This window comes from Neomonachus schauinslandi, chromosome 6 (genome assembly GCF_002201575.2).
Source record: "Neomonachus schauinslandi chromosome 6, ASM220157v2, whole genome shotgun sequence".
Lineage (NCBI taxonomy): Eukaryota > Metazoa > Chordata > Mammalia > Carnivora > Phocidae > Neomonachus > Neomonachus schauinslandi.
The window spans coordinates 24,017,623-24,044,924 of record NC_058408.1 but is presented as its reverse complement, the minus strand read 5'-3'; the positions used below and the strand labels follow the sequence as shown (position 1 = coordinate 24,044,924).

The 27,302-nt window shown below is 49.2% G+C and overlaps 2 protein-coding genes across 5 annotated transcripts in view; one reads left to right on the top strand and one right to left on the bottom strand.

Annotated features, from left to right (window-relative positions):
• Positions 1 to 5,125, top strand: part of RASSF5 (Ras association domain family member 5) — a 64,313-nt gene extending 59,188 nt beyond the window's left edge. For both annotated transcript variants that reach the window (XM_021686568.2, XM_021686569.1), the window contains 3 exons: positions 133 to 430; positions 881 to 996; positions 2,657 to 5,125. In XM_021686568.2, the coding sequence (XP_021542243.1) occupies positions 133 to 430; positions 881 to 996; positions 2,657 to 2,809 (567 nt within the window). In that variant the 3' untranslated portion in view covers positions 2,810 to 5,125. The remainder of the gene's footprint in view (positions 1 to 132; positions 431 to 880; positions 997 to 2,656) is intronic.
• Positions 318 to 26,128, bottom strand: EIF2D (eukaryotic translation initiation factor 2D). Of its 3 annotated transcripts, none has more exons than XM_044915905.1 (15): positions 25,909 to 26,085; positions 24,753 to 24,943; positions 23,580 to 23,663; positions 22,979 to 23,069; positions 19,931 to 20,038; positions 18,045 to 18,304; positions 17,419 to 17,536; positions 15,732 to 15,777; positions 15,188 to 15,291; positions 14,918 to 15,067; positions 14,258 to 14,347; positions 13,440 to 13,535; positions 12,278 to 12,398; positions 9,226 to 9,400; positions 318 to 354 (listed from the first exon to the last, which is right to left on the bottom strand). In XM_044915905.1, exons 1-15 carry the CDS (start codon positions 25,962 to 25,964, stop codon positions 344 to 346), a joined length of 1,701 nt encoding a protein of 566 aa, XP_044771840.1. In that variant the 5' UTR covers positions 25,965 to 26,085; the 3' UTR covers positions 318 to 343. The 3 variants fall into 3 exon arrangements, with proteins under 3 accessions (XP_044771840.1, XP_044771839.1, XP_044771841.1); XM_044915904.1 differs by lacking the exon at positions 318 to 354 and adding an exon at positions 7,510 to 7,701 and having other exon boundaries at positions 25,909 to 26,128; XM_044915906.1 differs by lacking the exons at positions 318 to 354; positions 17,419 to 17,536; positions 18,045 to 18,304 and adding an exon at positions 7,510 to 7,701.
• Between the last annotated feature and the right edge of the window lie 1,174 nt (positions 26,129 to 27,302).

Sequence of the window (27,302 nt, the reverse complement as noted above, 5' to 3'; positions counted from 1 at the left end):
GGGCCTGCCTGGGATGGCACTATTTGGAAAGGCCTCTGCACACCCCCCCCCAACCTGGTGCAGTGACTCAGAGTGGCAGATGGGATCATGCAAGATAGACGTGAGCGGACCCATATGACGTCCCCTCCGCAGAGTGAAGATGGTACTTACACGGGTTTCATCAAAGTGCATTTGAAGCTCCGGCGGCCGGTGACGGTGCCTGCTGGGATCCGGCCCCAGTCCATCTATGATGCCATCAAGGAAGTGAACCTGGCGGCCACCACCGACAAGCGGACATCCTTCTACCTGCCCCTCGATGCCATCAAGCAGCTACACATCAGCAGCACCACCACGGTCAGCGAGGTCATCCAGGGGCTGCTCAAGAAGTTCATGGTTGTGGACAATCCCCAGAAGTTTGCACTTTTTAAGCGGATACACAAGGACGGGCAAGGTATGCGAGGGCAAGCTCCCCGTCAGAGACCACCTCTCCCGCTAAACCCCTGCCAGACTTGGGAGGGGAGGGCTGGGCTTCCCCGGGGCGCCGCCGCCCAGCCACGTGGCAGAGAGCTGGATGGTAAGCTCATGCCTGCTCCCCGCGCCCCCCACTTTATATGTAACTGCAGGAAACCACAATGTGGGCTCCCACTTCCTAATCTGTGGCATGGGAGAGAAACCACCCACCATTCCTAATCTTTTGGGGAGGGTGATGTGAATGGAAACATGCGTCAAACTCTGGGCAGACACCGAAGATAAAAGGTCATCATGCCCTATTCATGTCATTAGATTCATTTCATTAGGCTGAAAGGATGGCTCCTTCCTGTTATGGCCACCCCTTGTCTGCATTTCCATCCCTGCCCCTCTTTTCTGAGATGCGCCTCCAGCCCCCTCTCTCGGTTTGCAGTGTTCTTCCAGAAACTCTCTATTGCTGATTGCCCTCTCTACCTGCGCTTGCTCGCCGGGCCTGACAATGACGTCCTCAGCTTCGTGCTCAAGGAGAATGAAACCGGAGAGGTGGAGGTAGGTCTGGGCCCCTTTGCTCGGTGCCCGAACCCAGCCCTCAGGGCACCCTGGCTGGGTGCAGGTGGGCATTGTCCTCACTGCCAGCATAGGCGGGGGCCACGCGGCAGTAGCCAAGGCAGCTGGGAAAATGGCCTGGGAAAGTTGAGGCCTGGGGAAGTGCTGGGCCGCAGAGGTTTCGCGCCTAAAGCCAGGATTGTCAGCATCCTGGGGGCGCAAGTCAGGGCCGGTGTCTGGCACGGCCTGTGGAAAGAAAGGATTTCGTGTGCTTTTTTCCCTGAAAACCCAGGGTGGAGGGGCACTGAGAAATGCCTGTGTCCAGGCCCCGGCTGTTTTTGCTCCAGGCTGGCCTGAGGCCCCACCAGCTCCATCTCTGGCCTCCACTGGATATGGAGATTTTTGAGCCATTTGTCTCTTCCTGGTTCTTAAAAGCTGGCCTCCTTACTCAAAGGGGAGTTCATCAGAGTCCAGTCTGGTGGCACGGAGTCGCGTGGAATCAGGCTGGTGCTCTGCGTGGCCTGGGATACTTGGGAGGCATGGAGGAGTGACCGAGGGCGGTTGTTTGTCACGCTGCGGTCAGTGGAGGCCTAGGGTTTGGGGGAGCAGTCTCGGGGGTCACTGTGGAGATCTGGGGGATCCAGGCAGGGTAGGGCCCTGTCCCTTCACCCTGCTTCAATCAGGCAGCTCTGCTTCCGTCTGATTTACACATTAAAGTGCATAGGACTTTGTTTGAAAAACGTACTCTGCTGACAGTGTTTGGACACCGCGGGCCCAGCGCAGAGCTCGTGGGCCTGGGAGTTTAGAGACGGGGCCCTAATTCCCTTTCTGCTGCCGCAAGCCCTGTCCCCGTAGGTCCGTCGCCTCCCGTCTGTGGACTTCAGTCTTCTTAGTTAGGCAGTGTGGGGATTAAACTAGGTAAACCTTCATATTCTTCTGTGCTCAAAAGAGCTTAGGAGTCAAAATCCTTGGCTCCACAGGGTGGGGTGGTGAGGGCTGGGGGGGCTCTGCTCCTGGGTCAGCCTGAGAGCAGTCAGACTTGCCTTCTGCCCAGAGAGGCCAGGTCCCATTGGGGCAGGCCTGGGCCAGCCGGCTTCTCCAGAGCTTTACAGGTTCTGGGATCTCATTAGCTGCTCTGCCAGCCAAGGGAGGCAGGGACCCTCATTCCGTGGCAGATGAGCACATAGGACAGAAGGGTGCAGTGATGTGCCCAAGGTCACGCGGTGGAGTCAGGCTGAAACCCAGTCTCCGGAGGCCAAGCCCAGCTCTCCTCCACCTGCCTCTTGAGGGTCTGCACGCTGAGAGCCTGTTGCTCAGCACCCCCAAAGCAGACAGCCAGACAGGCCGGCAGGGGCCCAGGGCGGCCCCAGCATCACTGTTCAGGCCTCAGCTGCCATGGAGAAAATGTAAGATGGTTGATGCTCCAAATAAAACACCGCTCATGGACTTGTACCTCTGGGTCATGAGATGTCAGGATTTGAAATATGGTTGCCGGTATGACACGGGAAACCCAAGCTTTCTCCACTGCAGCTATTCAGTAGCAACCCCCCTGTAAGCTGTGTGCAGATGGAGGCAGCGGGGGGTTGGGCGGGGCCCTCAGGTCGGGCGGCTTCTGACCTGTCTCCTATTCCGTTTTCCCCCCAATCTCCCTCGTGCCTCGCAGTGGGACGCGTTCTCCATCCCCGAGCTCCAGAACTTCCTAACAATCCTGGAAAAGGAGGAGCAAGACAAAATCCAACAAGTGCAGAAGAAATATGACAAGTTTAGGCAGAAACTGGAGGAGGCCTTAAGAGAATCCCAGGGCAAACCTGGCTAACCGGTCCTGCTTCCTCTTCTGGTGCCCGTGGATTTATTTTCATTATTAATTATTATTTTGCAACAGACACTTTTTCTCAGGACACCTGTGGCGGGTGCATCTGTGCCCCCCCTTCCCCGCCGGCAGTTCCAGATGTGGCACGAAACCTCTGAGGGACATGCGTGCTCGCGGGCCAGGCCCCCGCCTGCCACACACCACCTCCGAGGAGCAGGACTGGGGAGGGGAGGTGGTGGTGGCAGGGGTGGGGAGGAGGGAGAGAAGAGCCTTGGATGTCAGCAATCCACGAGCCCTTGGTAAGCCAACCAGCTGCCTCTCTCATCACCAGACTGGAATGGTTCGCACCAGCCGGCAAAGGAAAGAAGAAAGGTTTTAGAGCTGTATGTTCTTTCTCTGGGTTTTATTCTTCTTCAATTTCTCTCTTATTTGCCACCCATAGACCTTTATTTATGAATCAAAAATTGTAGCATATTCCTTGAGCAGGTCGGGGCTAAGCCCCCGAAAGCAGGATAATGCTCATTAGAGGATTGCCCCCCACTGTCCCAAGGTGCCCGTTGTTCATGCTCAAGGGAAGGTCCTAAAGCCACTGGCCCCAGATGCTCAGGTAGGGAGCACCAAAGCTGAGGCTGGCTCAGAGATTTCCAGAGAAGCCACAGCCTGCCTTGGCCCTCATCACTCAAGAGTCTGCACACACGTAAACCCAAAGGCATATATTTATCTGCACGTGTGTGATGCCTCGTCACTTCTTTGTCAACAAGCGTTTGTTTTTAAGTTACAACTTGGAGTTTCATATTGCCATCATCCTCACGTGTTTTCACGAAGGGAAACCAGCCATTTGCCATTTTTAATGTCTCCTGCTGAGTACGGAAATCAGGCAGTCAGAGGAAGCCAAAAAGCATTGCAGAGAAATGTGTCCAACTTGTCCTCAGCCTTCCCCCGGCCAGAGAGCAGGGGAGGGCCTGGCCGCCCTGCTTTCCCGCGTGGCCTTCCGCACGGCCTCCTTCCTCCCACCGGGACTCTGGGGTCTCCAGGTGCTGCCAGAGGAGCTGCCTTGAATACAGACGGGGATCCTCCCAACTCAGCCGACTTGGAGTCCTTTGTGTTCCGAAGCCCGGGCCAGCCCGTGGCCCTGCGCTCCGCGAGCTTGTGGGCCGGCCTCCGGCTGACCTCAGTGCCTTTTTGTTTTCAGAGAGAGACGGGAGCAGGGCGCACCTGCTTGACGCTTGCTGCTGGCTTGCTCCTGCCAGAAAGGGGACCATGGTGGTGCGGGAGGCGAGGCCAGGGGAGCCCTCCCTCCGAGAATGGGGCGAGAGTCACAGACCTCCTTCCCCTCTAATGTCCTGGGCTTTGACTCCCAATAAGTGATGTCAAACCCCATGGACAAGGTGGATCAGATCCCCAACCTACACCTGTACTGGATCCTTGTTCGGGTGCAAACGGAAAAATAAACTAGCCAAGCAACTGAAGCAAGTGGCCAGGGCTGCAAAGACCCTCCAACGCAGAGGGAGAAGGACTTTTCACGGCCAAAGCAGGGCCGGCTTTCCAGTCCAGCCTCTGAGAGATCACTTCTTCGCTGTCCTCTGCCTTCCCAGGTCCTTCCTGGGTTGGGTTGAGCCCCAGCTTCTTTGTGTAGCCTCAGAAGTCCCCTCCGCAACCCTTGCTGTGTCCACACCGCCCCTGATCCCAGAAGGAATGCTGCCCCCACGTCACAAAACTGTGTGTAGTCTTCAGAGCTGCAAAAGCAAGACAAGCTAGCAGCTCCAAAAGACTTTTTAGGCCCCCAGAACCCTGGTTCTCTGCCATCTCATGCTCAGCCTTATTGCTTCTCTCCCTTAAAAAAAATCTCTCTCCCTGCTGTGTACTAAAGGGCGCGGGTAGAGAGTCCTTTTCCTTCATGCTGCATGTCTTTAACATTAATGGAAGGCACAGCTCCTGCTGCAGCTGCTGTGAATGCTGCTGAGAGCCTCCCTCTGGTGGGGGCGGCTATTTTATTTTTGAGGAGGAAAATAAAGTCATGTACATATATACATAAAGGCATATAGCTATATATAAAGAGGGGTGTTTATGAAATAAGAAAATTATGGAAAATTCTGACTTTATCTAAAGCACAGTTAGACCCAGGAGCCACGCTGAGGCCCGAGCCTTGATGAATAGTCTGTACAAAGTATCCCTCCCCCCGGGGGCGGGTATGGCGGCTGGGAGTGCCTTCTATCCTTGTGCTGCCCTGTGTGTACATATTTGTTTTGAGGATATTTTCTTTTTAAATGTCTTTCTTATATGGGTTTTAAAAAAAGTAATAAAAGCTTGTGGCAAAAATGACCCAGACTGGAGAGATCTTCTTTGCCCTTCACCACCTCCTGGAAATTGGGAGCCGGGGGAAAGGGTGGGAATGGAGAAGAGCACGTACTTCTGCACGGAGTCTGATTTTCTCCCGCCAGCGAACAGAGGATTGAAGGCTGCTGGTCAATCTTGAGAAACCTGTCCGAGTGCGTGGGCCGGAGGGTGCTGCCCGGGTGCCCAGCTGCTGAGCTAGCCCACAGAGCAGGAGAGGAAAGGGGATGTGTTCTAGAAGGAGATCCTTGTAGAGTGAGAAGAGGGGAGGGGCTTTCTGGAGCCAAGGATGATTAAGCATCAGGACAGACTACTGAGGTGGACGATGATTCTTCCCTGTCTGGAATTATTTAAAAATAAGACAGACAGGATGCATCTCTCAGAGTTTAAGGTCACCTCACCTAGAGGGGGAAGGCTAGATGAGGCGAGTGAAACAGTCCTTTCACAATAGCACTATCTAACTTCCATCAGAGGAACGGCTCTGTCATCACGGAAATAACCACGTAAGGTTATTAAGAAGAAATTGCTGCCCGCCTTCCAGGAGGGAGCACGCGTAATGCACTGAACGGGGGCCCTTGGGCCACAGAGGCTGGACAGAGCGCAGCCAGCTCACTCCCTACCTCCATCCAATAGACATTCCTAAAATTATCCGAGAATCGGGCTTGTCTGTAACATCTGTTCGCCTAGACCTCCAAGAAGTAGGTCTTTTAATAACTTCGCCAAAACCTGGCCATGAACCATTTTCTGCTTTTCACTGCAACTCATTCGGTAACATCATGGGATTAAGTTCAAAGTTACTAATTTGACCTTGAAAGAGACGGTTGGGCTTAGCACAGAGAAAAAAAAATCCATTCAACAGCCTAACCTTCCCCAGCCTTCTTACACGTGCCTATGGTGTTCCTGAGGAGGAGAGCGAAGGTGAGTCAGCGCAAATGGGTCATTGTTACTGGAAAAACCACTCAAAGCACAGGTCCTGACAGCACGATCTTAGCACAACTCTGAGGTAAACCACAGTCCGGAGTGGAAGTGCATTCTAGACCCACCCTTGCTGTTTACTGGCTTTGTGTCTTTAACAGAGATCAACAAGGCGAGACACGACCTCTCAGCCTCCAATCAATTTGTGCAAGGTAAATCATGTTTGTGAAAGAAACTTACAAAGTACTACACGTTATCTGTGTTCGTATAAGGACCATATTCCATTACTACTATACATACCACACTCCCTCAGATCAAACTGTCTGTCCAAAGGTTCTATGTCATAGAATCTTGTTTGGGGTCAATTTCCAAAAATCCCTTCCTCAGTTCCACAGGCTCATGCTGGCAGAGAGAGGATTAGTAAAATTAAGGAGTTTACTTACAGTGAGTCATTAGTGACAAAGACTGTTATTCTAGGTCTAATAACGAAAGGTAGGAAGCGTCACACACGCACTTTCATAGCCATCCCTTTCTTCCTTTCTAGCCCCAGATGGGTTATTTGTGAATAGTGTGGATATTTTCAAGTGTTTCTTATCTTGATTTATAAAAAAAAAGGGGGGGGGATGAGAAAGAAAAAAAAAAGTAAACTCTAATTGTTTTTTGATGGTAAAACCAAAAAACTCTAGAAGAATTCAGCTCAGCTCTCACTCCTTCCTTTTGTACAAGGAGTGCTTTGGTCACAGAAGTGACTCCCAGGAACTAAGCAGGGACCAGAGCAGTGCTTCTGAACCTTTCTGGCAGCAAGTGATCCCGCTGGCCACGTGACAAAAGCATGGGAACCTCTCTTGGGAAAAGGAGCATACAAAATCCTGCATACCATTTCAGGGAGTTCACAGACTCTCTGAAGACCAACTGAAGACCTCTTCCACGAGCCCCCAAAAGTTGGATAAGACTCTTTCCTGTAACAAAGCCACCTCATGATTTACTATGGCGGGCGGCAGCGTGCCAGCGCGGGGGAAGAATCGTGCAGGGCAATCCAATGCTTTCATGATTTCTTCTACCTGTCCAGCCGGAATGCTGCTGCCATTCAGAGCCAGGCCTTTCTTCTTTGGCCTGGCTTGATGGCAGAGAACGGCTGAGTGCCGCTTCTGGGCGACTAACTCTTTAGAGATGTGAGGGGACTCTTTTGGGGCAAGGACGTTAATTAGCGGGTAGGAACAGATGAGCACGAGGCTGTGGACTGTTTGCTAGAGGGGCTTTCAAAACACAAGGTCCTACCTGCCTGAGCTTTGGATGAGCCACCTGCCCTGAAAGCAGGAAAGGAACTAAAACCACTGAAATCACATGAATAGAAAAGGCACTCCACTACCACCTCTCCTGTCGATGTAAATTGACGTATGACTTGAAAATGTAGTACAACAGTCTAGCTAAGTGGAGGAAACCAGATTTAGATCAGAATAAAAATTTATTTTGGTAAAGAATTATATTTTTTCATTTGCAAAAGCTGAAAATGCTCGTATAAATGACCAGCCCAGAGCCTGGATTTCCACTGGATCGACCACATGAGACAGGAGTCTGTTACTTCTTCTTGCCGGGTTTGGGGGCCTTTTCTAGGCCTTGGATGTGTTTTCGAGGAAGCTGATAGTCTTCTACAATCCAAGAAGCAGAAACTCCTAAGTGGGGCATGCCCTCCCCAACACCACCTATGCTTTGTGTCACAACGTCCCTCCTTGGCCCCGACCCCCACAGGCCCTGACCCACATGGCTACCTCCCACCCCCGGCCCCACTGTGCGCCCATTCCCATTATCAACTTCTCTTCAGTCAGCCTGCATCCCGTGACCTGCTCTTCCACACCCAGCTCGAACCCAGCTCCTCTGGGCAGTTGTCTGGGATGGGCCATTTATCCTTATACCTCATGGCTGATGTGTGTATCTTAGCAATTTTCACTCTGAAAGCCACTTTCTAGATATACTTGAGGCATTCATAATTTTCTCAGGAGAGAGAACGTGTTCATCTGCGTTCAGTCATGTGCTTGTCTATTTTCCTCTGTATTTCTTCTCAGCACCTCCTACTGGGTTCTTCACTTAAAGGGGTCAACTCCAAAAGTTTACTACAGGATACTGCCTTAGGCCCTAAAATACATGTGCTTATTGAGCATCCACTATGTGCCAGGCCCTGAGCGTGAAAAAGGGATGAAGAAGGCAAGGTCTCTGACTTAAGTTGCTCAGTCTAGCAGGGGGTTCAGACATTAGAAAAAACTGGTCAAGTGGCAGACACTAACCAGAAAAACACAAGTAGAAAGTGCCACATAGGCAATATTTTAAATGCTAATTTAAGGACAGAAAAAATGGGACATGCTCTGAGACAGGCTTCCCGGGACCCCTGAGCTGGGCCGATGAGGCCCTCCGTTGGGCAGACGTGGGCTGTGGGAGGGCACAGTGCGCGAGGGAACAGGGACACAAGCGCTGAGTGTGCATGGGGAACAGTGAGGACAGCAGTGCGGCTGAGGCCTGAGGTGGGGGTGGGGGGCGGTGAGAGCTGCCAGAGAGAGCTCGAGGGCAACGGGAGTTGGACTGGGAGGGTCTTATTTATTGAGCATAGGGGCCTGTTTTGAAGGCACTGGCGTGGCACAAGGAGTGTTTAGAGGAGAGTGATGGAAAGCGGACTCAGGCAGAGGGGACGTGAATCAAGGACAAGCCGGAGGCTGGGTGACCCAGAGTTGGGAGAAAGAACTTAGGCTCTGGGGTCTGACAAAGCCAAGTCCGGAGCCCAGCTGCAGCGCTGAACAGCTGAGTATCTGAGGGCAAGCGACTGAGCCTCTCTGAGCCTCGGCTTCCTCAGCTGCAAAACACAAACAGTTCTGCTACATCGTTCTGATGAGGAGAGACGGTGCCTGCAAAAAGCCCAGCAAAGTACCCAGCATGGTTGGGATGCTCTATAAAAGGGAAAACCAGGAAGAAAACTACTCCAGTAGTATGGTGGAGAGAGCACGGACTCGGGGGGCCAAAGCATCTGGCGCAAATACCAGCTCGGTCTCTTGCCGGCCCCTCATTACACACTGACGGCCACAGACACATACATATGTACGGCTGTGATGACTAGAGGGGCTTGAGTTGGTGGGAAGGTTCTGGCCAAGTCAGACCCGCGCTCCTTCTCCAGAGGAGATGCTCACCAAGTAACAGCCGGCTGAGATGACGGACCTGGTTTCCCTGGATCTGTACCTGCAGGCCGTCCTTGGCCCCAGGGGCAGGGCTGACAGTCGTGCTAGCCTGGCATCGCTGCTGGAGCACGGCTGCCACCGCGTACGGGTCCAGACCGTAGGCCTCCAAGTTCCGGACCACAGTCACCTGCGGGGACAGAGGACAGGTGTTGGGGGGACCGCACGCCCTCCCCTCCACAGGGCCTGCTGGAGCCTCCGCAGCCTCTTCACCCGCCGCGTTCACCGTCCCGACAACCACGGGCCCTTTTCATCCACATCGTTTATTCTTATACTTCCTGATTCTTTCCGTCCCATCCAGTATCTGTGTTATATACTTAGTAGAATACTCTCCATCCCACCGGCAACATACACTTTTTTAAAAAAGGCTTTTTGTTATGGAAATTAAAAACATAAATAAAAGTAGAATTGAATACTGTGCTCCTATGTTCCCATCATTTCAACAATTATCGACTCATGACCAACCTCAATTCACCTATATCCCTGTCCCTATTGCTTTAGAGCAAATCCTCCTAAACATCACATCACCTTATCTACAAATGCTTTAGTACGTATCTCTAAAAGATAAGGGTTTTTTTATTTATTATTTATTTATTTATTTTTGATAAGGGTTCTTTTAAACATAAAGACAAAACCATCATCATACCTAAAAATAAATGGACAATAATTCCTTAATATCAAGCATCTCATCAGGAACACAAATATTTTTCTATTATCAACTTCACAAATGACTTATTTGTGATTTTGAGATTAAAAAAAAAAACACTGACACTTAAAAAAAAGTCACAATTCTTCCCTTTTTGAAACAAGTTCTCTTGAATTCATGACTAGAGATAGTAGAGTATGTTACCATCAGGAATGGGTTGGGAAGGGCTGCTTTCAATAAAGTCATAGGTTCCAAATAACCCAGGCTTGTCAAGGGACTCCAGCCCCAGAGAACCTCAGAATCGATAAGATATTAGAAGTCACATCTATTCCCTGATGTATGCACTCTGGACTACATCTTCCCCCAACAAGTGGTCACCCAATTGTTGCTTGCAGACCTCCAGACAAGAACTCCCTATTTTGGAAAGCACCAGTTTTAATTTGGGACAATTCTGTTACCGTTAATATTAATAGTGTTTCAATAAGCTAGTACAAATGTCCCCTGCTTTTTCAAAGTTCACGGTACACCACTTCGCTCTTATGAAAAGACCTACATTAGTATTTTTTTTTTTGCTAACTGAAAGAAATCTGGAGGGTTTCACTCTTACAAAGAAAGGTGAAAAGTGAACATAGCGCTCAGCACTGGTTTTGCAGGGAGCCCGCACAGAGCCAGCGCACACCCCGAGCAGCAGCGAGACGGGGGCCCCCGCCAAGCTCCTGCCCCGGGGATGACACTCAGCACCTCAGCGCCCAGCCCCCAGATCTCTGAACTGTGTCTGGGAGCATCTGTGCTTTATCTCCAGTTATTCTGTGCATCTGTTAGCAAGACGTGTCCTGACGTATCAGAAAAGCCTAAGAGAGTTATTTTTTGGGGTCTGGGAATGCTTAAAATTTTTTCCATATAAAGTCATGGTAATTGCTTCTTTGCTTTACCCCACTTCAGCTGACAAAGGTTTCATAGGAATGCTCCACTTTCAGCTAGCGGGGGAAACCTGTATATACAGAAATTGCTTAGGACAGAGTCTGGCACATAATTACACACCCAAGAAATAGTGGCTATTGCTAGTTATTATTGAGGTTCTCATTATTGGTTCTCATTTACTCACTGCTTAAATGCCAAGTACTATTCTAAGTGCTTCACCCATGTATTTCCTTCATTTGGCCCTCATGATGCCTTATATGGTGGGTATTATCCCCATTTTTCATATAAGAAAACTCAGGCAAAAAAACATTCACTTTCTCAAGGACAAGCAGCAAGGCAAAGGTCACATTTGAGCCCATATCTCTAATGCTAAAGCCCACTCGCATAACCCAAACACTAGAAAGTTCTTTATCTGGAACCCAAGTCTGTCTGCTTGGGATTTCCATCCAATAATCCTATTTCTGTCTTCTCAAGGCATCTCAGCATTAAGTGCACTCCTTTTCCCAAGGACAGCTTTTCACACACTTGGGCCAGATAGAATTAGCTCCCTAGGACTCTGTGTTGCCAGGCTACACACACTCACTTCCTTCAGCAATTCTTTATAAGCTGTTTTTCCCTGAGCAAGGCCCAAGAGGTAATAGAATGAGTAAGAGCTGAAAGCCCGTAACAGGTCTAGGAAAAAAATAAAAACAAAATCTTGTTTACCTTTGTAACTAGGCTCTAGCAAGTGTCCTAGCACAAAATCCTAGAGGGTAGGAGGTGAGAGGGCCAGCTCTGCCTGTTTTATACAGGGCCCAGCCCACTCACACAAACATGGCTGTTTCATAAACAATCTTTGCGGTGTTTGAGGCTAAAATCTAAAAACCTCCAAACACGGGGCACCTGCGTGGCTCAGTCAGTTAAGCGTCTGCCTTTGGCTCAGGTCATAATCCCAGGGTCCTGGCATGGAGCCCCATGTCGTGCTTCATGCTCAGCGGGGAGTTTGCTTCTCCCTCTCCCTCTGCAGCTCCCCCTGCTTGTGCACTCTCTCTCTCGTTCTCTCTCTCTCTAATAAATAAAATCTTTAAAAATGAATGAATGAATGAATGAATAAATAAATACATACATACCTCCAATCACATTAGAGAGACTAGAACTTAGCAGGGATATTAAATCACCATCTTCCAACACTGTGTCCTTTTTTTTTTTTCTTTAAAGATTTTATTTATTTATTTGAGAGAGCATGCAGAGAGGGAGGGAGGGAGAGAGAGAGAGAGAGAGAGAGAGCACGAGCAGGGGGAGGGGCTTAGGGAGAGGGAGAAGTAGACTCCCTGCTGAGCAGGGAACCCAGCCCGGGGCTCAATCCTAGGACTCCAGGACCATGACCTGAGCCAAAGGCAGACGCTTAACCCAACTGAGCCACCCAGGCGCCCCTCAACATTGTGTCTTTTTTAAAATTACCTTTTTATTAGACGCTCTCTGCGCTAGGGTGATGTCAATTGGGCAGATTTTGCCTTTCTTCATAACGGGCTCTTGTCCTGGAAAGGTCACTTGATAGGCAGGCTGCAATCTTTCCAAACATCTGAAACAGGAGTTTGTGAGCTACAGACTGATAAAGCCAACAGAAATCATCTCATTCCCCACTGCTAGTGGCAGCTGGGTGTGAGCCAGGCTCGTGTAGGCAGCGGTTTGCCCCAGGCTGCACTGAGAATCACTGACCTCACCTAGGGGGCTGCATCCAAGGCCAATTAAATCAGAAACTCCGATTAGGCATATATGTTTTTTAAAGATCCCCGAAGTATGGCCAAAGTCAAGGCCCAGGGATTCAGGGAAGGGATTCATTAGTGACTTGAGCCCCTGGAAACTGTCCAGTGGTCTGGTCTTCTGACACTCTGCCCAGGCTGCCTTGGGGAATTGACTTCCTGTCTCAAGACTCTCCCGTACCCAGCCTGGTAAAGTGCTGCTTCCCATCTGTGACGTGTTCCGACTCATCTTCTAGAGAAAGCCTTTACCACAAAGAATGTCTACCTTTCATCTAACCAGATTTTCTCTTGGTATCATATATACTGGGATTGTACAAACTTTCTATAAAGGGCCAGACAGGAAATATTCTAGGCTTTAAGGGCCACAGGGTATGTGCAACCACCCAACTCTGCCGTTGTTAGCACGAAAGCAGCCCATAGACAATGAACAAATGGGTGTGGCTTATTTACATCAACAGGTAGCAGGCCAGATTTGGCCTGTGGGTTGTAGTTTGCAAACTCCTGATGGAAATTATTTTCAGTTTTGTTCTGTGGAAAAGAAAGAGCATAGGGTCTTTCCTTTGATGACTTTAAGACAATTCCTCCCAGCCTCTTTTTGCTTCTAAATCTTTTTGAAGTTCTTATTTTTAATTAACTGTTCTTTTTCTTTCTCCCTTTAAGTTCTCCTATATTGTGTTGGCTCAAACCATTCCAAGGATCCTCCACATAAAAATTACCAAGCCTGTGTTTATGTAGACTAGTATCAGTTGAATTATGGAGAGAAAGTCAAAGACTGAGACAGCGATGATTCTAAAGTCCAAAGGATAGACAATAAGGGGAGGGGATAGAAACGTTTGAGAGGGACTGCCAATCCCCACTACCTGGTCAGGAGACTGTCCCATGGAAGCTTCATGACTGTGTGCTGTTCATTTTTCTCTAAGATGCAGTCACATAGGATGGGATCCAATTTCACGAGACTAAAGGGAAAGAAGAGGCAATAAGGAAATGCCAGCCCCGCCCCTTCTGACCCAAGGGCCAGCTCAGGATTCATCTCTTCTATGTCCTTTGTAGTCATTCAGGACCATGAGAACCAATTCAGGGACCAGAGCCCATGAAGCGATGCACCCTGTGGATGGGAGGTCCGGTATGTTTTCCAAGGACGAGCGAGCAGCCAGCAGTGGAGGGGGGAGTGGGATAAATCCACACACCAGGATTCTTGGCCCAGTTCTGCTACCTAACCATGATCAGACTGCTAGTTCCCACCTTTTTGATCATGGGGATGTCTTTTGAAAGTGAAAAAGAAAAACGGTAATGGAATGCTCTTCATTTAGTAGTTAGCTTTTGTGCCAACTTACTAAGAAAATAGAGGATACCAAAAAGCCATGATGACTTCAGTAAAATTTTTCTAAGCTGCACGTGATTCCTCACAAGGGCATGTGCATTTGGAAAACCAGTCGTGGATGTCTATGAGCTACCACGTCCTCAGGCTACAGCCAGTGTTGACGCCACATATGGATCCGAGCACCCTGGACAAGTCTAGGTGTCCACAGCCCATGGTTTAGAAACCACTGGTCTTGATTCTTTCGAAAAGGCTGTGATCGCCTACGTTCCCCTCTATCCCAGACATCCCCCACAGGTGTATCCAAGTCTGTGCTGTCGGGGATTGACCGATCTTCAGCAGGGCTCCCCAGCTACTCACTTTTTGTTGTCCGCATCGACCAGGTCGTTCTTCTTGGCATAGCTGATGATGATCGTCCGGACCTCAGCACCCTCGAGAACGCTCCCCTTCCTAGGTCAGAAGTGACAGGGGGCGGGGGGTTAGTTCGTGCTGTGCCAAGAGACAAACTGCAGATACCAAGACTCACTCTCTGCTCAGTAGGCTGCTTTCCTTGGCTTTTTGAGCTTTTTTTTTTTTTTTTTTAAATATTTATTTATTTGAGAGAGAGAGAGCACATGAGAGGGGGAAGGGTCAGAGGGAGAAGCAGACTCCCCGCCGAGCAGGGAGCCCGACGCGGGACTCGATCCCGGGACTCCAGGATCATGACCTGAGCCGAAGGCAGTCGCCCAACCAACTGAGCCACCCAGGCGCCCGGCTTTTTGAGCTTTGTTTTCTTCCCTTTCCTGACTGAGGTGAGCAGGGCCTCGTGAAGGATGATTACAGGGAGGAAAGGGAGGCACCTGCTCTCGTTCATTTAGTCAGAGACACTGTCCAGGGGAAGGAGGCTTGAAGCTGGATGTGGGAGAAAGGGGGACCAGGGGCGCCGCAGGTTCTGCCAGTCACAGAGGAAGGCTACTCAGCTTGAGAGGAACTACAGGCCGGAACACCAAGCAGGCAGAGGGCTGCTCTCCAAAAACTCACTTGTGGCCAGACTCCTGGAAGAGCAGGGTCATGCTGGCTGGGACACAGTAGAGGGGTTTTATATCTGGAGGGTGATAGGGCTGTTCCCTGCTACCCTCCTGGATAGTCTGGGAGGTCGGGGAGGGCTCGGGTATGACGAAAGATGTGATCCTAAAACCCAGCAGAAGGAAAGAAAAAACACATTTTATACTAGCATCTGGGCAGTTCCCAGCCCGGGGCCCAGGTGCCTTGCGGTGGCTGAGCTACAGTGAGCAGGCCCCCTGCACTCACCTTGGGTGCTTCCAGTCCACAGCCACAATGCTCTCCACCCCTCTGCTCAGCTCCTCCACCTGTATAATCTGCTCCTGCTGCATTTGCTGCAGGAACTTAGAGAGCTAAGGGAGAGAGGGCCAGGGGTAGGGACTCCATGGATTCCATGCCCATTCTGAGCACCCGATGTGCCACACACCGAGCGAGGCCGCTCCTGGGGATGGACGCATGACAGTCCCTGCCCTCATCAAACCGGGAACTGGGAGGCCCCCGCCTTGAGGCTCAGGGAGTGAGAAGCTGCTACAGGCTAACTGGTGAAGTCTTCCAGAACTCTGGTCAGATACAAAGGGGCGGAAGGGAGAGAGGGGAGTGGGTGCTCTCCCAACTGCCTCAACCCAGGGAGAGTTTTCTTTCCCCCTCCCCTGCGCCCCCCATACCTGGAATCAAAAAGCTTAATTCTAGCCCAAGCCCTACAGACTGGGCTTCCCCAGGGTCCATCCAGCTCATGGCGCGTGTAAGCCTACACATCTCTCTGTGTGGGTCTGCAGAGAAGGTACCTGCTCACCTTTTTGTAGCTTGATTTCTTCACGTCCAGCTGTCGTCCTTCAGGGCTGGTGGTAGACGGAAAACAAGTGAAGCTAACAAAGCTGCTGAGAGGAGGGCATTTTTCCTCAGCCTTCCTCCTCCATGTTCAGAAAGAAGCTGCTATTCCAGAGCCCTCTGCCCAGGGGCAGCAGCAGAGAGGGTACCGACTTTAGGACACCCTAGATCACTGCTGTGTAACAGCCCTTTCTGTAAACACGGAATGTCTCTACCTGTCATCCAACACGGCAGCCACTGGCTGCATGTGGGCTGTTAAGCACTTGACGCACAACTAATGTGACCGAGGAACTAAATTCTAAATTTTATTTAATTTTAATTAGTTTAAATTTAAATAGCCACATGTGGATAGTGGCTCCTGTACCGGATATAGCTTTAGAGTCCTCTCGAACTGGACCACCACCTGTGGCCTCCAAAGCTTCGCCTCAAGGTGAACCCTGCCAACATCAAGCTCACTGAGGCAGCTGGGCCAAGGGCAGGACTGGCACTCTATCCCGTAGGCCCTATCTGGCCACAGCCATTCATCTACTGTCTGCTGACACAGTAGAGCTGAGGAGCTGCAACAGAGACTGGTCTGCAAAGCCTACAAGATCTGGCTCTTGAGAGAAAGACTTTGTGAACCCCCACCCTACAGCTGTTAGTTTTTGGGGGGAGGTTCCTATGAAAGCCATAATCAGGCCCTCTTCTCAGAACTTAAGTCTTCTCTCAAAATGTGGCAAGCAATAGCCTTGGGATTCATAGAGAGTCCTTCTAGAACCCGCCCCAGGTTAAGAACCTCTATCCCAGAGAAGATTCTAGGATCTCTTTCCCAGTTACTTATAACCCAGTAAGGTCAGCAGAAATTACCAAGTATCCCACCACATGCTCCAGACCCACCTGGTACAGGACGCCTTAAAGGAGCCCACATGTAAGCAGGAAGAGAATTACATCAAAACCACTTTTTAAAAAAACAGAACAAAATTCTCAAAAAGAGAAAAGTTGAGTTGTGGTATACCAATCAAGGAGCAAACCTTCTGATAGGATTTTTCCTGGCTGCTTATTAAATGTGAGGTCAGTGAATCTTGACAACAATCCTACAAGTGCTGGAAATTCGGGTTCAGAGAAGCCCGATAACAAGTTCAAATTCACCTTGTTCCAAAACCCTGGGGAACTGGCATTTGCATCCAGATGGCTGTTTCCAAAGCCCAGGTTCTATCTGCATGTATTACTGTCTCTCTTGGTGGCCTGTGTTTGGGGCCACCCCAATGGCCTCCCCCCACAATGACTCTTCCTCCTGATACAATATAATGTGGCCCACCTACTTTGCAGGGAAAGTGTGAAGGGGTTGAACATTCGGAGGAAGCCTCTTGACAAAAAGGCTGCCCCGGGATGCTTCCTGGACAGGATGTGCTGCCTGATTCCCGAGCCAGCCCAGAATTACCATAGCAGAGGCAGTGCTCAGAGAATCTTGGGAATTTTAACCTTCATTGCTTCAACAACCTTTCACTGGCTAAAATTTAAGTTTTTAAAACTCAGGACCTGATTTATTTGCCAGATCAACTCTCCACTCCACTGTCTCCACAGCATGTCCCTCAACCAATTCCCCCATCCTGTCCTGACACACCACCAATGCACCAGAGAAAGCCCCGCGGCCCACACCCTGCCTTCCGTACCAGCAGGAGAACATGTGGCTGCCAAGGAGCGTGCTGGTGAGTAAAGGGAGGTCAGCTTTTTTGACTTGGCACTTTAAAGCGTGCAAGAAGCATCGCTGTAACAGTTCATCCATTTGCTCTGCAAGGAAAAGACAAGAACCATATTTTTCTGAAGGATACAGAATGCCTGGTGCAGTACAAGTAAACACCCCACCCAGCTCCACCCCTGCCTCACCCCCTCAGCCCTGGACGGAACCCATTCCCGGGTCCCAAAGCTCCCAGACTCTCTTGAGCATTGAGCCTTTAAAGAGGGCACACCCCAGAGGAGGGGTCCAGCCACCAGGCACCCCCCCGCCCCCCGCCGGCCAGGAGCAAATGCTTCTCTGACAGAGAAGTCAGAACCAGAAGAGACCGCGGAGGCCTCTGTAGCTGGAAGCAGTCCAAACGCCAGGGCACACTGGCATGCCGGGAAGCAGGACTTGTGGGGCAAGGACTCCCTGGTGCGACGTCAAAGGGCTGCATCACCGCCCTCACCAAAGATAAGGACTTTGCCGTCCTAGAGCTTCGGCACCACTCTGGTTGGAAGCAGAGTAGAACACGTTTCCTAAATTGAGAGGAGGTGGGTCCTTCTACTCCCAGAGCTATACCTTTCAGGCTCCTGCTGTCTGTGGGGTCTGGGTTCAGGCCCCTGACGCTGGGGTCTTCTGAGGCTTCTGACAGGGACTTCTCCCCACACATCTGCTGTCGAACCTCGCCATTCGCCTTGTCCTCTCCCTCCAGGGTCAGGCACCTCACGTCTCCCTGCAGGGCGGGGTCTGCCTGGACAGACCCCTTCTCTTCATTGAGATCTGGGGGATCCAGGGCCAGTGGAGCCAAGGAAGGTGGAGAAGACTTGTCTCCAGATCGCCTGGAAAAACTGCACGTCAGAAACGCCGAGCGGCAGCCACAGCATTCTCTGATCCTGGTCAGGGTCAGCTGAGAGTCCGGAAAGAGTGAGAGCCACAGGCAGGGGTGTCCAGGGGAAGGCAGAGAGCCCGGGCTCTCACCTAAACCCCATTCCCAATTCTGGGCCCAGAAAAATACCATGCCTCAGCTTCCTCATCTCTGAAATGGGGGGAGTAATTCTTGCCTCCAACCTATCCTATCCCAAAGGAATAATAATATCACTCATCGACATCTGGGGACAAAGAAAGATGAGAGAAAAAGCAGTTAAAGAGAAGCCCCCAAAAGGATTCCCCTCACGTGAATTAAAAATAAAACCATTTTGAATTCAATAACAAAAGTAAGGTGGCAAACGCATCCGCAGTACGAGTTTGGTGAGATCCGATCCGAGGCTCAGAGTACATGACAAAGTACAAGCACCTGGCCTGCTCCGGGACTGCAAGTCAGTTGCTTCTGTGTTCTATCAGGATGCGCTCTAACTTGCAGAGTAGCGATGACATGCTTTCATGCCACTAAGCCTTAGGAAGACAGGAAAAAAAGCGATGCCGCATACGGAGCATGCAGCATGAGATGACGGAAACCAAACCGAGTTTTCACTAACGGTTGCAGCAAGTCTCAATAGTATTGTGAATAGTGAGGTCAGACTATGTGTTTAAGCGATTCTGATGAGGTAAGTACATAAATATTTTTAAAAGGTGGGGAGAGGGGGACTGAAGCAGCCACCGGTGGAACAATTCAGGCAACATGACCTTGACAGCCATTGTGCAGACTGACAGAAAGCAGGGCGTCCGGAGAACATCGGTAAGCAGCCCTCAAACGTCTGCGGAGACCCCGACTGTGGTTGTACCTCCTCCAGCAGGGCGGGGTTTGGCCAAGCCTTATAAAAGGAGGAACTCCAAGGCTGGGCTACAAATGTTAGGATGAATCTACACCAACAGGCCACAACACTTGGCCAAAAGACCAGCTACACCACTTTCAAGAAAAGCCCTATTTACTGTTTTGGTAAAACAACAAGAAAATAACCAAAGAAACTAGTATGTGGTTTTAGAAAGCAATTATTACAGTGAGAAAACGTGACTTCCATAATGGGGAGGAGATCTGCAATGTGAAACCTGAACAACAGAAAAATGATCAGGTTATGACCGTGGTGCCTGAGGATCTACTCTGCTTTGATTTGGATTCAGAAGTGAGAATTTCTGAGCACTCGCTGTGAGGCAAGAAGATGCCTAAATGTGGGTGGCAGATAAGGCAGCATCTACCGAAGCTATAAAAATAAAGAATATCACAGTGCGGAGAGGCAGAGTAGACAGTCCCTAAGGTCTTCTTCTAGGCCTAGGATTCTACCGTTCACCTAGAAAATAATCAAAGTTCTCTGTAATTTCTTCCCCAAACGAGAAAAAAAAAAAAGTTAAACCAACCAACCAATCCATCCATCCATTTTTTCCTCCACATTTAGTGAAGAAATGAATGTCTGGAATCAGCAACTTGCCTACAGACACGGCAGGGCCCCAAACTCTCACTTGTGAATCCAGGCCCCATGCCCTCTCCACCCACCCAGCTCTCTGTAAAACAGAAGAGACAGAGGACCCACCACAAGTGGTCCCGGTAGGTGTGCAGCATGGAGAAGCCCCTTCCCTTGAGGCTCGAAGTCAGCATCTCAGCTGTGGACATGGCAGCAACTCCGATGGCAACAGGGGCTCTGAGGAGGAGGAAGCCAGAGACGTGGGTCAGGGAAAGCTTTTCAGAAGGGCACATGTCAGGGGCATCTTTCCACTCATGTGCTAAAAGCACCACATTTGCAAATCTGAAGCAACCGCCTGTATCACAAAACGAAACTCAGTCCAGCCTCAGTTTTCTTCTGATTACCTATAAATACAACTCTCAAAAATCCCTTGACCAAACATTCCCCTTCTGTATAAATAACTCTTCTGTTGACGTTATCACTGTTTGTTTTTATTCTATAATGAATCAAACCCAGGCAGGACTCGCAAGGATATTTAAAGTTCCCTTTAATTTCAAAACTATAAAATTACCTCCCCTACCTTAAAGGCCTAGCCATCCTATACAGAGCTTCAAAAGGAAGGACAATTGTATGCCATAAATGAGGCTGTGGGATACCACAGGGAAGAGAGAAGAGATAAACAGTGGCACTAACTCGAGAGGTTCCTTCTGAGTTGGCTCCTTATAACAGGCCTCGCTCTCTGTAACGAGCAATCTAAGAACTGGGTGCGTCCAGAAGATCGAAAACAATCACATTTACAGTAACTACAAAAACTTCCAAAGCCCAAATGAGAAACCGCCTCCGGCCCAGTGCTACTCAAGCATTGCCCACACACTGCCCATAAGGACGGGTGACCAACTGGATAACAGTGGGGGGACATACAAGCCTGGCAGGGTCACCTGGGCACAAGGGAGATGATTCAAGGGCAGAGTTCCCAACCCGAACTTAAGAAAGATGTTTGCTAACCTGGTGTCCCCACTGACTGTCCCCAGAGGTCAACTCCTGCCACGGAAACTTTGAATCTGGTTTCTTTCTCAGTTCCTAAAAGAGGGGTCTTTTCCTTCCACCTCTGGAGGAGTCAATGGCTCAGAAACTTAGGTCTCGAACATGGTTTGTATTATTAATAAACCTCCTTGTACCTTTATTCTCGACCACAAACCACTCTCAAGCTTCATCCCCCAATACAGTCTAAAGGCCAAACCAAGCAGGCCAAATATACATTTCTGTAGTTTTCTCCTGTTCTGGATAGAATATTGGGAAAGCAGTGACACCACCAACCTTTTCAACTGCAAGTTGTGCCAGTTCAACAAGGAAGGAAACATTTCTAGGTACTTGGTTCCAAAAGGTTCAAGGAAAACAGGAGAGCATGAGTAGCAACATTAAGATCTTTGAACACTGACCCCTCCCGTGCCTACAGTCTCTCTTTTCTCTCTCAAAGCAGCAATGAGCAAAATAATGGGATACCACTGCTCACCCGGGATGACACAAATGAAAATAACCCATTGTATCCAGTGTTGGTGGAGTGTAGGAAAACAGGCTCCACATACCGTGTAGGTGGGAGTGAAAATGGATACGGCTTTCTTGTAGGGCAGCAGAAAAATACACCTGATCTTTAGCCTAATAGTTCTGCTTCTTAGTATCCACTCTGGAAAAATAATGGCACTGGTGTCCCTAGAGGCATCAGTAAGACTGTTCGTGATGAAGACAAACTGGAGGCAACCACAAGGTCCATTAGGAGAGGACCACGTAGGAGGTAAGAAGACTCAGCATAACTGAGCTTGCTGATGTGGAAAATGTCCCCTTGATCTTAAGTGAAAAAACAATATATAGTTCTGTTTATTTGTATTTTTAAACATACATACCCAAATCATACATTTTCATACACAAACATATACACACACTCAATATACGTATCAGATGATACTTCTAGGAGCAAAGGGCTTTGGGGTGAGGGGGGTTTGATTTTTCAGGACTGTTTATATGATTACTTCCTAATTTATTTTTAAAAAGAAGCTGTGTGGTGATGGCTGAACAGCTCTGCAAATACACTACAAATCACTGAACTATACATGTGAGAAATAGGTGAATTTTACAGTATGAAAACCACATTTGAATAAAGCTATTAAAATAACTTGAATAAAAAGGATGATGAGGGGTGCCTGGGTGGCTCAGTCGGTTAAGCGTCTGCCTTTGGCTCAGGTCACGATCCCGGATTCCTGGGATCAAGCCGGGATCGAGCCCCACATAGGGCTCCCTGCTCAGCAGGGAGTCTGCTTCTCCCTCTGCCCCTCACCCAGCTCGTGCGTGCTCTCTCTCTCTCTGAAATAAATAAATAAAATCTTTAAAAAAGAAAAAAGGATGATGATATGGATGACGGAGAAAAAAATGTTAAGGCCATGAAAAACAAGGAAAGACCAAGAAAATGTCACAGACAAGAGACAAAGAAGACACAACAATTAAATGCAATGTGCTGTCCTAGATCGGATCCTTGAGTGGAAAAAAGACATTTCGTGGAAGAACTGAGGGAATATGAACAAAGTCTACAATTGTATTAATAGGATTGTACCAACGTTAATTTCTTAGTTTTGATAACTGTACTATAGTTATATAAAACATTATCATTAAAGGAAGCCGGGTAAGAACTCTATACTATCTTGGCAACTCTTACATAAATGTAAAATTATTATTTTTTATTTATTTATTTATTTTTTTTTTTAAGATTTTATTTATTTGTGAGACAGAGAATGAGAGACAGAGAGCATGAGAGGGAGGAGGGTCAGAGAGAGAGGCAGACTCCCTGCCGAGCAGGGAGCCCGATGCGGGACTCGATCCCGGAACTCCAGGATCATGACCTGAGCCGAAGGCAGTCGCTTAACCAACTGAGCCACCCAGGTGCCCATAAATGTAAAATTATTAAGAAAGAAAGAAAACAGCAGCAAATATGCTCAGCTGAGCTATGTGGACACCCACACAGGCTCACTGCCATTCCCCCATGGCCCACTCTCTGCTTTGGGAAAGAAGAACCCAGTTTTTTCTTTTAATCCTTTATCTATAAGCTTTGGAAGTTGTCCTTTCTCACCCCCTTCCCCAGTTTTACCTAAGTTTTCCCCCCAAAGGCACAGCGGACAGGCACAGTACCTGTTCCCCACCAAGGCAATGGCACAGAGGTCCCCCTTCTGTACCTGCGGCAGACCAGCAGGGGGCACCACCAGGCCTGGAAGCATCAAATCTGCGGCAAACAAGACAAAAGCATCACAACGCACATTCTGCCTCTAACCAATTCCAAGTTTTACTTCATCATTTATGCATTCACTCAGCCAACAAACACTTATGAAGTATCAACTAGGTTACTGATAATGAAAATTAAGAAATGCAACCTAAGCATCAGACCTTTTCCCTTTGGGGGGGCTAGTGGTCAAACTGAAGCACCAAGCTGACAGGTTCCATGATCTCTTATTCTGCTTTCCAAAATTTAGCTTATTGATTTAAAGTATAGCATATGGTTCACAAAGCATTTTCTGATTTAAGTACAAAGTACGAAGCTTATTGAGGCCTTTCAACAGGGTCCTAGCGGCCCAGGGACCTTAAGGAAGCAGCCAAGTGAGGGAGGAAACACACATGGGGGAAAAATTCCATTTTTCAATTGTATGAGTACAGGAAATGGGTGCATATATTAAAGTAGTTGGCCCTTACTAAGTAGGTGTTGGCCAACAGCCAGAATATAGGAAAATCCTCTTACCTGCTCCCCCGACCAGTTTTTCGAGCACCAGAGGCCATGTTGTGAACGTTGGGAGAAGGTCAGGATAGGACCACAAGGTGTATACTGCCCAAAGAGACACAGAAAGACTTATTGCCAAAAGGTCAATCCCCTAGGGAACTGGCAAGCCAAACACTAAGGTCACTTAAATTAAGAAATAGAAAAGAAACTCAACTCAAAGCTAGAGGGGAGGCTGTGAGGCCCAAAGAGGTTTCCTTCTTAAAGCAGGCAGATACTTAAAAAACTGGATGTCACTCGAGACTGGGAGGCCCCTATGATTCCACCTGGATGCGGCAGCAGCAATGGGCACGGTAGATAAAAGCGGGGACAGAGACCCAACAAGGATTCCATCTGTGACCTCAGAAGCAAGTAAGCGAAGAACAGGGCGCCAGCCTGTAGGAAATGTTGAAACTTCCCCATGTTTATTATTTTTATTCCCTCTGTGTTCACAGTGATTAGCAGTAAAACCTTAGATCAAAAAGGGCCTGTCTGTAGAGCCGCCAAGTGGAGTGGGGGCACAGGGAACCGAAGGCGACCTCGTTGCGCCGCTGCAGCCAAGCTTGGGGGAGAAGAGCCCCAAGTGACAAAGTAGGCGTCAGCAGCTACGGAAAAGAGAAAAGGACACTGAATGTCTGAGATCTGTGACAAAGAGAGAAAGCAAAGGATCCTGAGAGCCGGGCAGAGCCTCAGAAAGAATCCTGTGAGGTATCTCGATTGAAGTACATCAGTAAGACAGCTGGGTATGTAGTTTAATTAACCTAGCTTCCTTCCTATCACCGTATCTCTTCAGTTTCTTAAGAAAATCCTGCTAATGAAGTTTTAAGAATATTTTTTACAGGTCCTGAAATCCCACCCTTTTCAAGACCTCTGCTCCATCCCCACTTAACCCACCATGAATTATTATTCCTTCATCTCAGAACGTCCCTTGCCAACTTATCCTCTTCCTGTGTTAGCCCTGTTATTCTCCCTCCTGTAGCAGTTCTTGATCTTGAAAGACCCAATTCTAGGGACACTGGGTCCAAAAAGATCCTTAGGGATGATATTGGGAGATTTTGCACTTCACGTTTTAAGTAAGGCAGTTTAATGAAAGAAAGAAGGAGAAACAGATGTTAGGCAAGGATGATAGTAATGGCCATCTCCATCCTATTGACCTACCTGTTGGATACAGGTTTTTCTCCAGTTCAAATAGGATGGGGTTACCACCACACACGTACACAGTCACTGCATCCCCTCTGTGAGCATACAACTTCACAACGTTGAGCTCTTCCTTTCCAGGTACTAAGGCAGGGACCTGATCTCTTCCAAGAGTGGGGAAAGCAGTGGTCACATCAGCCCGAAGCTTTCTCCTGCAGAAAGCAAACCAGTACCTGGCGTGAGTCCTGCCTGGACGGATTTTAATACATAGGAAGGACTCCGAAGGACTTCCTATAAAATCACAAGGGCCAAGGAAAAGCTGGTTTATGATGCCCTATTCTCATACACTCTTCCAAAACATCCTATTCTCTTTCTCATCCAATGTCTCATCTATTTTCACATATTCCTGGGGGCAAGTCTTTCCGTTTTACGAAGAAAGAGGACAACTGAGAACCAGTGAGTAACCAGGTTAGCCTGACTAGAAACCCAGCCCTACCTTCCAGACTCCATGCCTAGCCCTTGGACCCACCCCTTTCCTCACATCTGCCTGGCGCAGCTGTCAGTTTATGGTTAAAAAGCTATACGAGGGCACCAAGAGTGACTAGAGAACACTGGTTCCAAAATTCGCAACGTGGTATCAGCATCTGCAACACTGCGTAACAGACCCAGTTCTTAAAACATGGCCCTTAATTCTCTCCCACTTCACCCTCCATCTGTCTCTCCTGCCAGAAGTAACCGCCACATCCTTTTTCTCCCGTAGTTGTAGTTCTCGGTGCCCCTCTGATTTTTCCTAAGGGACTCGAAGCTCTTTGGAGGGCGGGGAACCTGCAATCCTTCGTGTTTGAACCCTCAACACCTTATGTAGACCGCAGTCAGTAAGCGCTGGCTGATTACGTTTTCCTTTAAACTAACTAGAATATCCAAAAGATAGCCTGGGAGACAAACCAGGCCTGCTCTCCATCTTCGCCCTCAAAATGAGTCTAACCCACCCCCGCTCCCCGGCTGGACATTCCCTCGGCCTCCACCCCAGGTCGGCTGAGCTAGCTCAGAGAGGCAGTGGGCCAGCCTCTGCACTGAGAAATGTCTGGGTGCCCTGGCGGGCGGAGCAGGCCCCTCCTCTCCCTCACCTGTCCGGCCCCTTCTCTCCCTCACCTGTCCGGCCCCTTCTCTCCCTCACCTGTCCGACCCCTTGATGGCCGTGTTGGACTTGACCCGAAAGGCCTTGGCAAACATGTCTGCTCGAGTGGCCTGGGGAGGGGAAGGAGAGCACAGAAGCCGGGACTGTCAGGGAAACGAGAACGCGGAGGCTTCCCGACCCGCAGCGCTGGGGGCAGCCATGCTGGGGCCCAGCTGGAAAAAGGGCCCGGCTGGAAACCTGGGCCGCTCGGCTTGGCGGCTACAGGCGCTGCGGGGACCGCGGCCGGCCCCTAGTGGCAAGGCCGGGAACTGAAGCAGGGCGGGCGGGGCCTGGGGAAGGCGGGGCGGATTCCCTCTCGGTCGCCCTCCCTCGGCCCGGCTCTGCGCCTGCGCGAGCTGCTGGCGTCTGCCGGTGTCTATTGACCCGGTAGTGGCAACCTTGACTCGGTTAATTTCCACTCGGTCGGTGTTAGGTTGTGTTCGGTCGGTACTGGGTCAGCCTCTGTGCCATTCAGTTTAGTTCAGCTCCACAAAATTAATTGAACTCTTGTGTTTCATTAGTTTTGCAGGCCTCTCGAATTATTTTAAGGGCTTTTGTTTATGAAAGTCTTTACATTTTATTGTACGCTAGAGGTCTCAGGATTTTCTCCTTGTTTTTAAATTTACGTGAAATGATAATAACAATAACAGAGAATCCACCCTTGTCCCAGGTTTGCCCCGCATGTTATGAGGAGAAAACTACAAATGATCGTCAAAGCTACTTAAGAATATTTTTGGCCACTTTTAGGTAAATTTGTCAAAGCGTTATTGATTTTTGAGTTCAGGCTTTATTTGAAGAGGGGAGGTTGTTTCCAAAACTAAAGGAATAACCTTGCTTATAAAAAAAAAATCTGTGAGGCAGATTAGGTTCAAATTATGGTTTGGCTTTTCCCTTCCAATGTGATCATGGGCCAACGGCTTATTTCTGAAACTCCTGCATTCTCTGAAGGATTTGGATGTAACACCTACCTCATAGGGTTTCCATTAGAAAGGATGGAGGTAATGTATGTGATAACGTTACACAGTGCTTTGCAGATTTCCAGTAATATATTTAAAAAGTCTCCGACAGGGGTGAGAGATGGGTTTCCCTGAGAGGGGCTGCTGTGCGCACCTGGGGTTCGGGCACCTACTAAATTAAATTTTGCATATGAAAAGTTAAGGGCAGAGTGTCCATCCACCAAGAAAAAAAAATCCTAATTGTTTGATTGGATGACACAGTTACACAAAGAAAAATTCCACATTGACTGTCCAAAGATGAGGCCTTCCACAGTGTCTGCCCACCACCACCATTCTTGGAGGGGGTCCTAATCCCACCTAGCCCCCCACCCCCCGCCCCCAATTTGGGTTCCTCCTACACTTCTGACCCACTAGACTTTTATTCTGAAGCATCCCAGC

What these genes read in the sequence shown, in the direction of transcription:
- EIF2D (XM_044915904.1), bottom strand. Translation starts at nt 25,964, where the DNA reads ATGTTTGCCAAGGCCTTTCGGGTCAAGTCCAACACGGCCATCAAGGGG. An exon ending in AGCCACATGTTCTCCTGCTG is followed by an intron (nt 15,778 to 17,418) that starts GTACGGAAGGCA and finishes GTCTACCACCAG; the next exon opens with CCCTGAAGGACGACAGCTGG. An exon ending in TTCCAGGAGTCTGGCCACAA is followed by an intron (nt 14,348 to 14,917) that starts GTGAGTTTTTGG and finishes CTTCTGACCTAG; the next exon opens with GAAGGGGAGCGTTCTCGAGG.